The sequence below is a fragment of the Lynx rufus genome, unplaced genomic scaffold (genome assembly GCF_022079265.1).
Source record: "Lynx rufus isolate CCGP_SWC_20201006 ecotype Redwood Valley unplaced genomic scaffold, mLynRuf1.p SCAF_8, whole genome shotgun sequence".
NCBI lineage: Eukaryota > Metazoa > Chordata > Mammalia > Carnivora > Felidae > Lynx > Lynx rufus.
This window is the reverse complement of record NW_025814896.1, coordinates 129,961,016-129,975,664: the sequence shown is the minus strand read 5'-3', so window position 1 is coordinate 129,975,664 and position 14,649 is coordinate 129,961,016. Positions and strand designations below refer to the sequence as shown.

The 14,649-nt window shown below is 47.2% G+C and overlaps 1 protein-coding gene across 1 annotated transcript; it reads left to right on the top strand.

Annotated features, from left to right (window-relative positions):
• The first annotated feature begins 7,598 nt into the window (after positions 1–7,598).
• On the top strand, positions 7,599–8,983 carry LRATD1 (LRAT domain containing 1). The gene is made up of 2 exons (XM_047067737.1): positions 7,599–7,625; positions 8,069–8,983. The coding sequence occupies exon 2, from the start codon at positions 8,105–8,107 to the stop codon at positions 8,981–8,983; it is 879 nt and encodes a 292-aa protein (XP_046923693.1). The 5' UTR covers positions 7,599–7,625; positions 8,069–8,104.
• The last annotated feature ends 5,666 nt before the right edge of the window (positions 8,984–14,649 follow it).

Below are 14,649 nucleotides of genomic sequence, written 5' to 3'. Positions count from 1 at the left end.
CTTAGCAGGCGGAACAGAAGCAGTAACACGAAAAAGAGCAGCAAAGCAGAGAAACAGGTAAAAACAAATCTCCTTAACCAGTACGGCTGAAGCAAGAAGCCAGAGGGCGAGTAGCAGAAGATGAGAAGATCCAGTGAAGGGCTGGATCATGGAGCCGTGCCTGGGCTTCGGATGTTTTCCCAGCATCCGTGGGAGAATTACTGAGGACCATATGGAGAGCAGGGCAAGGAAAGGGTGTAAAGATATGCATGTTGTACAAATCACTCTGGTTGCAGCATGGGAGATGGCTGAGGGAACCACACTGGGGAAGCAATGAGGTTGCAGCACCAATTTCGACGGGAGTTCCTGCTGACTTGGGCCCAAGATGGCAGCACAGGAACGGATTGATGCAGGAAGAGGAGAAAGATATGCAGGAGGGAGAAACACCAGGAATAGAGTATGGCCATGTAGGGGCTTGAAGGTGATGGGGAACATGATGGTGCCCAGGAACTGGCTCGCAAAGAGGGCAATGGTGCCTGTCCACAAGAGGACATACCAAAAGGGAAGCACCGCGTTCCAGAAGTGCTCAGCCTGGGACATAGTGCCCTTTGGGTGTCTGTGGAACAGCCCCCGGACATGGCTTCTAGGCTGTTGGATATTTGGATCTGTAGTTCAGGAAAGAGATGGGGCCTGGAGATTTCCATTAGGGAATCATCACACAGAAATGTGACGCAAGTCAAAGAAACAGACAAGATGATGCAACGAGAGAGAACGCATTGAGAAGAAAACCTAAGAACTCTAAGAACAGAATCCTGAAGAAAACCCATACTGAAAGGACAAGTTGAAGGAAATGAGCCCACAAAACATCATAAGAACAACAGCCAGAGAAGTTGAAAGGAAACCTGGAGAGTGAGATACAATGGAAGGTGAAGAAAAATCTTATCTCAATAAGGAGGAAATAGTCTGCTGTGCCACATGCTTCGAGAAGACAAGTAAGATAGGAGCCCAAAAGCACTCATCAGATTCAATACCAGTGGATCACTGGTCCCCCTGGTAGGAGCTGTTTGGCAGAGGGATGGCACAGGAGATCCCTGTGGTAGGTTGGGATACAATGTGTATTGACAACTCTTCTCAGACAGGAGTGTATCACAAAGGAGATGCATAGTCAGGGGACGGCCTTAAGATAGAAGAGAATAAAAGTGTTTACATGCAACTGGGAAAGGAGCTAGGAGAAGCGGTAGGATTATAAATGAAGGTGAAGCAAAGAGGTGGGAGGTTCTTGAAGAGACCTAAGGAGATGGCATTCAGTGCACAGGGGTGTGGACTGATCTTTGCCAGAAATGGGGCCGGAAAAAGAAGTATACCACAAGGAAATCAAGCAATACAAAAGGCAGAGAAACTGTGCTTTGCAGAGACAACCCAAGAATGTCCATCATCAATCAATCGCCAAAGGAGGAATTAACCATCGGGGAACAGGGTTTCCTTGTTGACTCAAGTTCCTGCTCTAACCACAGCCTGTTAGACAAGTGGACTGGGGCGTGGGAGTTTAAACAACTGAAGAGAGAGAGTAATCCTCAGCTCTGCCACACAGCTATAAGACTTTTTAAAAACCACTTGACTTCACACACCTTTGAATGCAAATGGATACCTTTACCAGTTTAGTATACCCAAGTCTAAAATGAGCCTTGCTTCTGTTAGCGATGGACCACAGAACGTCTACAGAACATAATTCCAAGTATTTATCCAGAGCCTACTCTTCTAGGGCTTCACTGTACCCCAAAGAATAAGAATAATTTCTTACATGTGAGAAGTGCTTAACCGGTGATTGCTCTGCTCCCTCTAGAATGTTTGGGGAGACTGTTTAAAATGCAGATTCCCAGAGCGCATTCCAACATTAGGTTTCCCGAAATCTGGGGTAGGGCCTGCCTGCAAGTCTGTAGTTCTACCAGGCTCCTGATGATGCCAGAGGACCATTTGGAAACCCAGTACTGCTTCTCACATGGCAAACCTTCTCACACGCCGTCTAATTCTGAGCCTGGGCTAGTTTCTGGGGCACTCCGATGGGCGAAAGCAGAAACAAAACCAAACACTGCCAGCTCAGTAAATAAAATGGTGATCATTGCTCAGGCACGCATTGAGTCAGGCAAGGTGTCTATAATGATTGTGTGCAATGCACCAGACCCCAGGCTCAGCAAAGGGATTATAAATTTGAACTAGATTTGTGGCTTTTCCTCAAAGAATTCTTAGTCCATTAAGGAAGAAAGAAAAGAAAATCAACCAATGATACTAGTTCAGTTTGAAGAGTGTTTTGACACATCTGTCACATCTCAAGATGTAGGCGAGAGGACAGACGCATGTCGGGGGTGGGGACTGATGCTCGAATGGGTTATAAATTTTCATAGATGGTACATGCGGATGCAGGGAAGGACCTTCAAAACAAAAGGAAAAGCCAAGGAGCATATGTGTAATAGTGACCCACACCTACCCAGAGCTCTACCATCACTGTCATATGGAAGTGACCCCGTGCAAAAGGCATGGACTCTCCTAAAAATCTGAGAAGAACACCAAGAAACGACTAACACTGGGCTGAGGTATCTTTGTATCATCCACATCCAGGAGCATGTTCAACCCACAAGTGCTAAAAGTTTTTCCCAGAGGACATCTATGAGTCTTCAAAGGCAAAATGATAAGAAGCCACTAAAAACATAGGAAGGAACTGGGAAAATGTGACAGTGTGGAATCACAACTTAGAAGAGGGCACCTCGGAAGAAACGGGAAGTTAGAGCATGAGCACATGCAGAGGGGTTAAGGGGAAGCAGGATTCTCTTTAGTCTTAGCTGCAAGGGGTTGACCCTGCCATTTGTGTGGTCTAGAAAAAAAGTGGAAGGCAGGTAAGATAGACACACGGAGGTGAATCTAGAGAAAAAAAAATAAGTGGGAGACATGGGATAGTACCCAGAGGGGACTAACGCATCCATTGTTGATTTCCTTAAATCCTGGGTGATGTGAACATGCTGAGACACTAGGATTTCCATCAATGGAAAGTGGATCTTCAGAGTGAGAACAGACACTAGGGGGAAAAGGGAAGGGGGATAGACGATTTGCTGTTCAGAGATATTTCTAAAATAAAGAAGGGTATACCTATCAGGATAGTTTCCTGCTGTAACAAATAGAAAACATTTTGGTGGCTTTAACTCCGTAAGATTGGTTTCTCCCTCACATCACACTTTGATACAGATCGTTTTAGAGGGGAAGTCTCCTGCTGTCCGTAGTCATTCAGGAACCCCTGCCTCCTTCCATCCAGGGGCTCTGCCATTGTTTAAAGCCTCAGATTCTCCCATGGATCATCTACATACAACCCAATGGCATAACACAGGTGTATGGGAGATCATGTTAATGGTTTTACTTTCAGGGGCCAAGCCTGGATGTGGCTTACTAAAATTCCACCCATATTCCACTGGTCAGACTCAGTCAGATGGTACCCATCAAACAGCATAGGCATGCAATTTAGCTGTGTGCCCAGAGGAAAGGAAATGGGATTGGTGAAGCTGTGCTCTGTCCCAGACAGGTGCAAAGTGTTCTTTAGCCAAGGTCAGGGTGAGTATGTTGGGTGCCTAAGGTGGTCAAGGACAGGGAGAGAGTTCATGAAAGGCTAAATGTTAAGGTAGGACATACAATTAAAGGTTATATATATATATATATATATATACACTCTGCTGTACATATTCTTCACACAAGAAAATGTTCATTTACAAACAATTCAAAATACTGCAGGACACAGGATGTGATCCGCTCCAGGGCTTGCACACAGAAATCAATACAGAGCTTTAGATGTTGAACTAGTTTCGGGATAGACAAGGCTCTTACAACCTCAAGAAAGAAGCAGTCCCACACCCCAACCAGGGACAGCCTTGGACACCCCATCTTAGGTTAGCTTCTCCCTGGGTCAAAGGACAGACAGAACTGGACAGTTGTCATAACAAGTAGGACATGGAACCCTCTCCCCTCATCTGCCAATGAGAATAGTTATAGGTAGCATTTATTGAAAGGTCACCATGTGCCATGAACTGTGTGTATGCATGATCGCACACAACTTAATGAGCTACATACCATTTGACCACATTTTACAGTTGAAGGGACCAACACCCAGATGGAAAATGTTGAAGGAAAACTCAAACTAATTGGCTTCCAGAGTTTGTGCTTTTGATGACTCTATTTTTCTTTTGGAAAACTACATTTCCTGCCTGCAAAAACGCAGGATGGGGTGAAGAATAATAGACAAAACAATTAGCAAACAATATTTTGTGATGCAAATAAAAGCTAAGGTTTTTTGATAGTGAACTCCATTGAGTTGACTGGCCTATTTCTTGGTTTATTATCTTTGTTGTTGCCAAAAGGCTACAAAGAATAGATGCATGTTCCTTGTTTTACGTTGACTCATCCTTTTCCATATCTCAGAGTCAGTGTGTTCTCTGCCTTATATTTCAAGGTGGGCTCTCAGGGTATTTCTTCTCCCTTTGATTACTAAAGCTGTAAGGTTTTTTTGTTTTTGTTTTTGTTTGTTTGTTTGTTTTTGTGTGTGTGTTTGTTTTTGTTTTTTTACCCCTACAGAAGGGGATGGAAAGGAGATTCAAAAAGTTGCATGTTGGTGTTTTAAACTTTTGGCACTATATTTTGAAGCCCTGACAATATTTTTTGTTCATTATCCTTTAGAATGTTGGGATACTAAGCAAAGAGGAACCACCTGCTTATGCTGTAGTCTGGAACAGTTATGTGATAGGACAGCTAAGACAGAACACGGCATCCCAGCAAATACCTTGTAAATGTGCACAAGATTTGATCTTGGGATGGACAGGAGGTTAAAAGAGAGAGAGAGAGAGAGAGAGAGAGAGAGAGAGAGGTTATTCAACACCAAGTACTGTGCTACTTTCAATGACTCCCTCACCTCCCTCTCAGACACCGGTAAGAACTCTTCAGATATTCCCTCCCAGAGATCATAAGTCTAGTTCATAACCGGACCAATGACTCACTTCTCAATTTCGGAGGCCACTTGTTCAATTCCCTTGACTTCAGGGCCAAAACCAGTTGTCTATTATTTATAGAGAGTATAAAAAAGGTCATCACAATCTGTGGTCAGTTCCAAGGATGGCAACTTGTATTCTTATAACTTGCACATGGCCAAATTTCTGAAAGAGATTTACCTACATCAAATGTATGCAGATGGTCATTTTAAAACCATTTTTCCAGCTATACGTATCAAACATCTAATTTTGATAAATCACTGTATTTGAAGAGACCTTCAGAAAGCAGTTGGACAGTGCTTAAAATTGTCTACCAAAAAATAAAAAAATAAAGGTTTTATAATGTGTGTCAGTGCTCAGGTAACTTCTCTGGGACACCAGGTTTGTCTTATAAAACAAGATATATATATTTTTTTAACCCAAGGAACAGTACAGACAGGTTAAAGATCGACTTGGGAGTTCCACAGACCCTGGAGAGATCGCTGTCAATGCTATTTGGGCCTCTGTTTTCTCATCTGTTGTGGTGCTTGTACCAGAGAATTCTCTCCAGAGGCTTTAACATTAAATCTCACCTACTTAAACCTCTTAGCATAGTGTCTATCCACTTATAAGTAGCCAGTACATGTTGGCTATTTCCATTTTTATTATTGACGATGGAGCCCGTTGTACAGCCGGCATTGTGAAAGACGTCCGGAATACAAAACTGTGTAGAGCGCAGGCCAATCCTCCTGTCCAACCGTTCACTTTGTAAAGAGCAAGAAATTGAACACGGCTTTGCCATTAAAAAAGGGGGGGGGAGGTTAGAGCTCTAAGAGTCTATGCCAACTGCAAAGGGCGCACAAAAAGGAAGCACCCTAGTCTCCCTGGGGAAAGAGTAGGCTTCACAGAAAAGCTTTCAGAGCCCAGTCTTGAGAGTAGAACCAGATGTCTAAGTGTTATAAGCTTTTTAAACTGTCGCTCTAGAATGTCCTATGTATGAAAGTCGTCTTTCCACACCCAATATCCAGAACTCGTTCATTCATTGACATTCCATCCAGAAATGCAATCATTAATTACTGCTGGACACCCTTCTGCCACGAAACCAAACAAAAATCCCTAAACGATGGCAGTTCTGGGGCTTGGCCGTTGGCATTTGTGAAGCTCTCCTTTCACAGAAAATTGCAGCCCAAATCATAGGCCCAATTAGGGAAAGGGCTGGCCAAGGTTCAGATTTTTCAGTAGCATTTGTCAAAGGTGCTCCTTTTAAACCGGGCGCCAGTGCTGGGTCAGCAGTTTCACGCGGATCCGAGAAGAAGCTGACACCGTGGGCACAATCTGCAAAGCATCCGTGCCGGCAGGGAAGGGTCTGTGGGCAGATCAGCCTACGGCCGTCGGGCACCGAGACTCCGGGGGGCCCTACCAGGGCCCGGGTGCCCGGCTCCGACAGCGTCGCTCCCCGCCCCGGGCCGCCCTCAGTGCCTGGGTACACGGGGGTTCCTCACCCGCAGACCCAGCTTCGTCGCTGGAGTCTGTACTCCCAGACACAGAGCTCGGGCCGTCAGTCACGACCAGCTAGGAAAAGCCGGGGGGCGACGGTGGTGGCGCGCAGCGGCGCCACGCAGCGGCGCCGCGCCCCTCGCGCGCTCCCCGCGGGTTGTCGCACCTCCACTCCCGGGGGCCGTGCGCGTTCCGGTGCACCGAGGCCGGGCGGGCCGGGGCGGAGCGCGCGCTGGAGACCCGCCCCTGCTCCCCTCCCCCTCTCGCGGAGATTGACGCGGCCCGGGCAGCCGCCCCAACCAATGAGCGCGTCCCGGGGCGGGCCCTGGAACCAGCTGCTCCGGCTACTTAGAGTCTTCGGCTCCGCCGTGGGAAAGCAGAACGGAGTCGGGAGTACCCAGGTGGACCGGGCACCCCAGCCAGCCAGCGCGGACCGGCAGGCGCACGGGCACCGCGCCGGGTACCGCACCGCACCGTTCCGCGCGGGGCAGAGCGGAGCCGCAACCCCACGCGCCTCCCAGGACCCACCAGCCACCGCCGCCTCCGCAGCACCCATGGGGACCAGGAGACTTTAAAGGAGTTTGGGGTTTCGGGAGCAGGGAAATCACGGGTACGGAGAGGCGGCTTTCTTTGCCTTGGAAACGGTTTTTCTTCGTCCGACTGTTTGGACCCTGTGCCGGGTAGGAGGGAAAAGGGGTCTTTTGGCTGAAAGTGGACCTCCCTACTCAACCCACGCCCGCACCCGCACCCGCACCCAGACACCGCACTGGCTTCCCCCATCCTTCCCTTTCCTCTTTGTTAGGTTATTTTAGACAGAAGGGCCTCGCCCTGGCGCAGCCCGACTGGCCCTGCTGGGGAGAAGGCAAGAGAAGTAAGGGGCGGAGCGCACCTGCTTGTGTGGGCAGGTGTGCCCGGGTGCGTGGGTGTGCGTGCCCTGGCGAGCGTGCAAGCGTGGGGTTAGGATTGTGTGCGAATGTGGGAGTCTGAGTGTGCCGTCGCGAAGGTTCGTCATGGTGTATATGTGACATTATCACACCGATATACTCGCCTGTCTGTGCCTGGACTCCCAGGTGAACAAGATTTTGCCGGTGTCGTGAGTGCCTGCGAACGTGCCCGAGTGTCATTGTCCGAGGCGCTGTCAGGGGAGGAGTACGACCTAGCGCAAAACTGAGAGGGGGGCTGGCGAGGGTGGGGACAGAAATGTGAGCGCAGCTTGCTCCAAGCTCTGAGGCCCGAGGCGCCCCTTCTTCCTTCCAAGCTACCCCTCGGTCCTCTCCCGGGTGTCGGTCTTCTCGCTGCTAACAACCCGCTCTGTCGCCCCCACTGGGAGCCCTCGCGCCTTCCCGCTGCCTGCCTTTTCTCTTGTGGGAGTTGTACAGCGTTCCCGGATGGGGTCCGAGGCTGTGTGGTGGCGTCTGCTCTTTCCCGAAGGACGGGTGGCTTCTGCACCTGTCCTGACGCTGGGGAGGAGCGGGTGACTCCAGTGCCGGCGCGTGGGCGGGCGGACGGGCAGGTCCCAGGGGCACTGCACGTCCCGGGGAGGGGCAGCTGGACTCTGATCGTGTCTCTGCCTCTCGTCTGTGCTCCCGCAGATCCCGGCTCCTGGCCCTCGCCTCGCCGCGTCATTGATGGGCAACCAACTGGACCGCATCACCCACCTCAACTACAGCGAGTTGCCCACAGGGGACCCGTCGGGGATCGAGAAGGACGAGCTACGAGTTGGGGTCGCCTACTTCTTCTCGGATGAGGAGGAGGACCTGGACGAACGCGGCCAGCCCGACAAGTTCGGCGTGAAGGCCCCCCCGGGCTGCACCCCGTGCCCAGAGAGCCCCAGCCGCCACCGCCACCACCTGCTGCACCAGCTGGTCCTCAACGAAACTCAGTTCTCCGCCTTCCGGGGGCAGGAATGCATCTTTTCCAAAGTGAGCGGCGGCCCTCAGGGCGCCGACCTGAGCGTCTACGCTGTCACCGCGCTGCCCGCGCTCTGCGAGCCGGGCGACCTGCTGGAGCTGCTGTGGCTGCAGCCGGCGCCCGAGCCGCCCGCCCCCGCCCCGCACTGGGCCGTCTATGTGGGTGGCGGGCAGATCATCCACCTGCACCAAGGCGAGATCCGCCAGGACAGCCTGTACGAGGCGGGCGCGGCCAACGTGGGCCGGGTGGTGAATAGCTGGTACCGCTACCGCCCGCTGGTGGCCGAGCTGGTGGTGCAGAACGCCTGCGGCCACCTGGGCCTCAAGAGCGAGGAGATCTGCTGGACGAACTCGGAGAGCTTCGCCGCCTGGTGCCGCTTTGGTAAGCGGGAGTTCAAGGCCGGAGGGGAGGTGCCGGCCGGCACGCAGCCCCCGCAGCAGCAGTACTATCTCAAGGTGCACCTGGGCGAGAACAAGGTGCACACGGCCAGGTTTCACAGCCTGGAAGACCTCATCCGCGAGAAGCGCCGCATCGACGCCAGCGGCCGCCTGCGAGTGCTCCAGGAGCTCGCCGACCTCGTGGACGACAAGGAGTAGCCTCGTGGGGGGCCACCTGCGCCTCCTGTCTCCCCGCGCCCCGCTCCCTTCCCAGCACCCGGGCTTCCTGGCCGGCGATCCGCGACCCCCGTCCCCCTCGAGCGCCCTCCTGCGGCGGCCGGTGCCCAGGCTGCACCCTCGCACCCCTCCGCAAGTGGCCGGAAGTCTCAGGAACTGGCCCCGGGACGAAAGGGCAGCTGTGCGCGCCTGGCTGAGCCCCCCCCAGTGGTGGTGATGGTGTTGGGAAACCCAGCGTGCGCTTTCCCCTCGGGTTGTAACGGGGGAAAGGAGAAAGGGCTGAAGGGAGCAAGCAAGGACGTGGCTTTCCCCACAGGTCGCTAGTCAGTGACTGTCACCCGACCTCCTATAAAGGGACCATCACCGCCCCCAGTGCGCACACACAGACCAGTCGGAGGTGAGAAATGATCTTTCCAGGGCACAGTTCACCTCCCGTATGAACGTGTCCCCAGATTGCAGGATTTCCAAGAAATCGAGCCTGTCCCTTAGGCACTTGTGAATAATTCCACAAGACAGCACTTTGGGACTCCGGGTTATCCCGAGGCTGCCCGGGACTTTTCCAGCTCTCCAGCCCCAAGTCTCCTGACATTTGTATTCCAGGCTCCGGGCAAAGCTGTAATGTTTGCTTCCAGTCCTTTCCACCGAGGGAAGCGACCGCCACCCCCACCCCATTTGCCTGTGAGTCTCCCTCGCTGGCAGAAGGGAAGCCTTCCAGGTCCCGGGAGGAAAATGGCTCAGCTGATTTGGTGAGGAGCGCGGGCCCCGCCCGAATGTGTGGAGACGGTCGCTTGTTGTTCTTAACCCTCGTTTGCTCCCTGATGGGGCTGCATTTCAGAAAGAGTCCTATTTTTTAAAGGGTTGGAGGAGAGAGAGAGGAGGAAGATATGGCAACATTCAAGAAACCAGCATTATTACAACACCATAGCCAGTATATTTAGTTTGGCTTTTCCTAACCTAGAAATCTTAGACGGTGGGGAAGTGGAAATAAAGTTTTAAAAGTGAGAGAGCAGTTTTCCAACTATGTCAACAAAGCCTATCGTGTTGATGTTTTTATTGACCATTTTAGCAACATGCTAATAAAATTTCAAATTGAAATTTTTATTTTCATGGCTTTAATCCATGATAGTTTAAATACTGGGGGCCATTAAGAGTGGATTTAGCTAAGAGCTTAGCTAACATTGCCTTTTCACTCTATTTTTCTCAAATCTTATGAGAATTCTGTTTTTGCATATTGTAGTTAATTTTTGGCTTGAAACGGCAGTCCTCGTAATGGTGAAGGTGTTAATCAATGTGTATGTTGTACTGAATTTGTCAGTTAAGGGGTTCACTGCTTGGGTGGAAATTGCTAGCGGGTTCAATGAGGTTTCTTTTCCCTATGTTGTATACCATTACCATTTCACATTTGCATTTCTCTTTTTCTTCCTCTCCCCTTGATGTCCTTAAGAAAGGACTCTAGAATCGGTGGCTTTTTCCCTTCCTCTTTAGCCAATCCCACAATTCATTCCTGAAAACCAGAAAGAACTTGTAGGACCAGGGCAAATGTGTGTGTTTTCCAAAAACTTAAGGCCGTTGGAAACCCCTTCCTTGGCCAAGGATGTACCAACTTCTCTCCCTGTGCTGCAGCCCCAGCCTGACTGACTGTTAATTGATTCAGTGTTAGACACCTACAGCATCTACGTCCCTTTCCAGGGGATTTGTCAAATAATGGTGTTTAGCTAATTGTGGCAAGCAATTGCATTTTGACAGCTGTGATTTAGTTGGACGGCAAATATGGCCAAAGCCAGTTTCTTGGCATTTCAAAAATAATGCAATAAAAACTAGTCGAGGTTAGCTGAGACTGGAAATGCCTTTTTTCATGGTGAAATGGTTCATTTCTGTTTTGTTTTTTTTTGTTTTCCACCTTGGATTCATTCCCTGATCTTGAATCAAAAGGTCAGATCAATGAAATATGAACTAGAGTATTTTTCTTAAGCCTATTGAGTGATTTATTTTTTAAAAAATGTTTAAATGCATATGCTTTTCTTTCAGCGCATACAACGGCAAAACTTTTGTAATAACTAACTTACCTTTGCATGTACGGGGAACTAAAAGTCACTTAATTCCCTAACTTACTCCTCTTTCAAATAGCAGATGGCAGATCATAAACCGAAGTTCTTTATTGTGTCTACCTTCTCCACATTCTTTACTGTGTCCTCCCACTGTATCTTGGCTCTCTGCTGTATTAAACACCATCCTGAACACTGGTTCCAGCAGAACTTCTTGACATTTTGTCCTCCACCTGTCACTCAGAGGGTGGGGCTTAAGCAAAAGAAATGCATCGGTCGATCACACCTAATACTAACATTTTATTTCCTCTGATGGCACATAATCTGATTTTTCTCTTACCGAGATGGTCACTATAAGAACAGGGGACTGGCCCAGCACCTTATACTTTCTGAGACTCGACTGTCAGTAAAAGTAAGAGTTTGGCCGCCAAAGTAGCATTCGTTCCTGTACTGGTTTGTCAAGGACTGGGTTGATGGTAAGACTCATACAGATTCACAGTAGGAGAACACTCCTTACAGAGGGGACCCCTGGTCCATGTTAATAACAGCCAATGGCAAAATAATCCTAAGCATCGTGCACCATGGAGAATATTCTCAAGATATTATCTAATAACTTTCTCCTGAAAAAGTGTATTTTGAGGGCACTGTTAACAGTGTGAGTGAAACCAAATGGGTGGGTGTTCCTTTGAAAGATGCCATGGGCATAGTTGATTTTTTTATTTTGAGTGAATAGAGGATCCCCGGATTTTATCAGAGTTCTAAAAATTAAAGCCAGAAGCCTCCTAACATTTTGATAGAGGTCAGGAATTTACTTTTGGTTGGAGTTCTCCTCAAGAGAACGGAGCTTCACTGTACTTTTTATGATGCTGAGTGTGGCCAAGCTGGAAGTGGGTTCCACCTGCTCTCTGGTAGAGAGGAAACATACCCTTGTGCCTCTGTTCCTTCTCCACCTTCAGAGGCTGACCCTGAAAAAGCAAACTACTAAAAAAGAATGAACGTTTGTACTCCGAGGAGTGCTTTGCTACAGATTTTGTTATGAAAAAAAAAAAAGCAAAAACAAAAACAAAAAGCTGGGGAGGAGGAGAGAGGATGGGCAAACTTTAAACAAAACGAGGTCTGAACTGGTTACTCTCCAAGTGTACTCATGAAAAACCAATCCTGTACAAATTACATATAGTACATTTATTTTTTTAAAGTTTAAAGTATATCCATGAGCTAAATATATATATATATATATATATATATATATGTATATAAAGTTCCTCAATATTTAAAAATTTAAACCCCAGTCATGACTGTATATTATTAAAAGAAAGACTAAATATGGATTCACTAGCAGATAACACACATTTGCACCAGATTTGAACATCAAACACAGAAGCAGCTGTAAGACCAATTATGTGACATGATTTTACCACCTTTAAAAAAACATGTTTGATATTTATCTTCCTCTTTGTGTCGTGTTTCATGGTGAACACTTTTGTTTGAGTAATGATTTTTTTTTCAGAAATGCATGCCATTGGTATTCACAAAATAATGAATTATCTGAATAATCAGTATATCCTAACAGTCTTCAAACATTACCTTATTGGTTAATTACATGTTTATATGTTCTTTCCTTCCCTAAGAGTTCAGTCTCTTAGTCATCGAATAAATGGAGCAGAGTGGAATTTCAGTGAAATTAATGCCAGCGGCACAAACATCATAGAGCAACCTAATTTCCTTTTGTCCATATGCGTACCTTCAAAGCTTTCTGCTTTCTTGCTTTTAAACAGGTGAAGAGAGTCTTGTTAAGTTTGGCTTTCAGACATGACTTGCCACACGGATAATGGGTTTGTAGGTGAAAAGTATAGACTTTCAGGTTTCTAGAAACACGAAGAACTGTGTTTAGAAAATGGTTAACACCCAACTTGACCTTTTTGGTTGACAATTACTAGCTATTGGCAGCACACAGATATACACACACATTTACACACGGACATCTGTGTACACATACACATTTGCATATACACATATACTTACTACACGTTTACATAATGCATGCATTCCATCTGTGTCTGTAGATACATTCCTACCTACAGCTAGTAATCGTGTTTTCATTCAGAGATATATACAGACGTGTGCACACACAAAGATTATTTAAGACAAAATGGAGAGTGACTTGAGACCTACAAAAACAGGTGACGTTCTCTGGGGTCCTCACAGCTAGTGAACAACTGGACAGCCAGCTGGCCGTCCCTGAAACGGAGCATAAAGAAAAAGAAGAAAATGTGGGAGTCGCACTTAGTTTTGTCTCAATTACAGAAGTACATGTTCCTTGTTTCTCTAACTAGAAAGACTTAAGATTCAAAGGAAGGCTGCAAAGATAAGAAAGTAATTACAAAATAAGACGCAAGAGCAAGTGGGAAAGCTGGAACATGATAAAAGAAATGAATAAGCTTTGCAACAGGGGACGCCTATTCTCTAACCAAAGGCAGGAAAGCCGAGATCTTATTTTCTGGCCATTTAATAATTTATAAAATCCCCTTGATTCCATCACTCACATGTATGTTTACCTCATTTGAACCTACAATAGAAGAAATTTGGGTATTTGAAGATGTTGGGGAAAAGGAAAAATCGTCTTCTCTGGCTTTGTGGCTGTGGGTGAGTCGTGATGCTTACATTTACCGGCAACAAGCACCCAGATGAACCGTCCCCTGTGCTGTGGAGTGTAATCAGTCTCTCTGGCTCACGGCGACTTGTGCTGAGGCACAGAGTAGGTGCTAAGTACACATAAGGCTAAGTGAGGCATGTCTACACCTCAGGTGTTCTCGGTGACACCTGATCACTAGGAAAACCAGAAATCCCACCACGTGGCTTCTCTACAAGGAAACCTAAATCACTCTAATTGAAATTGGCGGGCTTTTCCCACCTCAGAAGACCCCACAAAAATATAATTTATAAGGCTTAAGACTAGTATCAGGAGAAAGGTATTCTGAATATTCTATTTGCTAACAGGAAAAAAAAAAAAACTATCAAAGAATCCAAAGACAAAATGTTCTTGTCATTTGGTTAGAAAGGGGAAAGCAAACTAATAACTCTGACTATACCTTCCCACAACTTCATCTCTCATTTACATCAAGGGGAGATTTTTCTTGCATGAAATCACAATATTACTCCTTCAGAAAGAAGCTTATTATTAAAGCTCTTGCTAAGAATTTTCTTCAGTTATGTAAGGAAAAACCTACCAGAATATGAGCTTAACTCTCTGAGAAAATTAGATTTGACGGAGTTTGGTCATGGGTGTTTTTCTGAATAAACATTATTCATTTATATATGAAAATATCCAAATAATGGCTATGCCCATTGGCTTTTATAATCCAATTACTTTTTTATGTGAACATGAGTTCTGAACTTAATTTTGTCCAAAGGGGAGAGGCTTGTAAAATATTAGGTATGAACAGAGCCAATGTCCTAAATTCCAAGCACAAAATAAATGCCTCAAATGTTAATCTGAACTGTATTCAGTCTTCCAAAAAATAGAAAGAGATCATATAAGGCTACTGCTTATGTGCTTTCCAAGAAAATTCTTGCCATCAATCTACAATATAGACGTTAATGTTC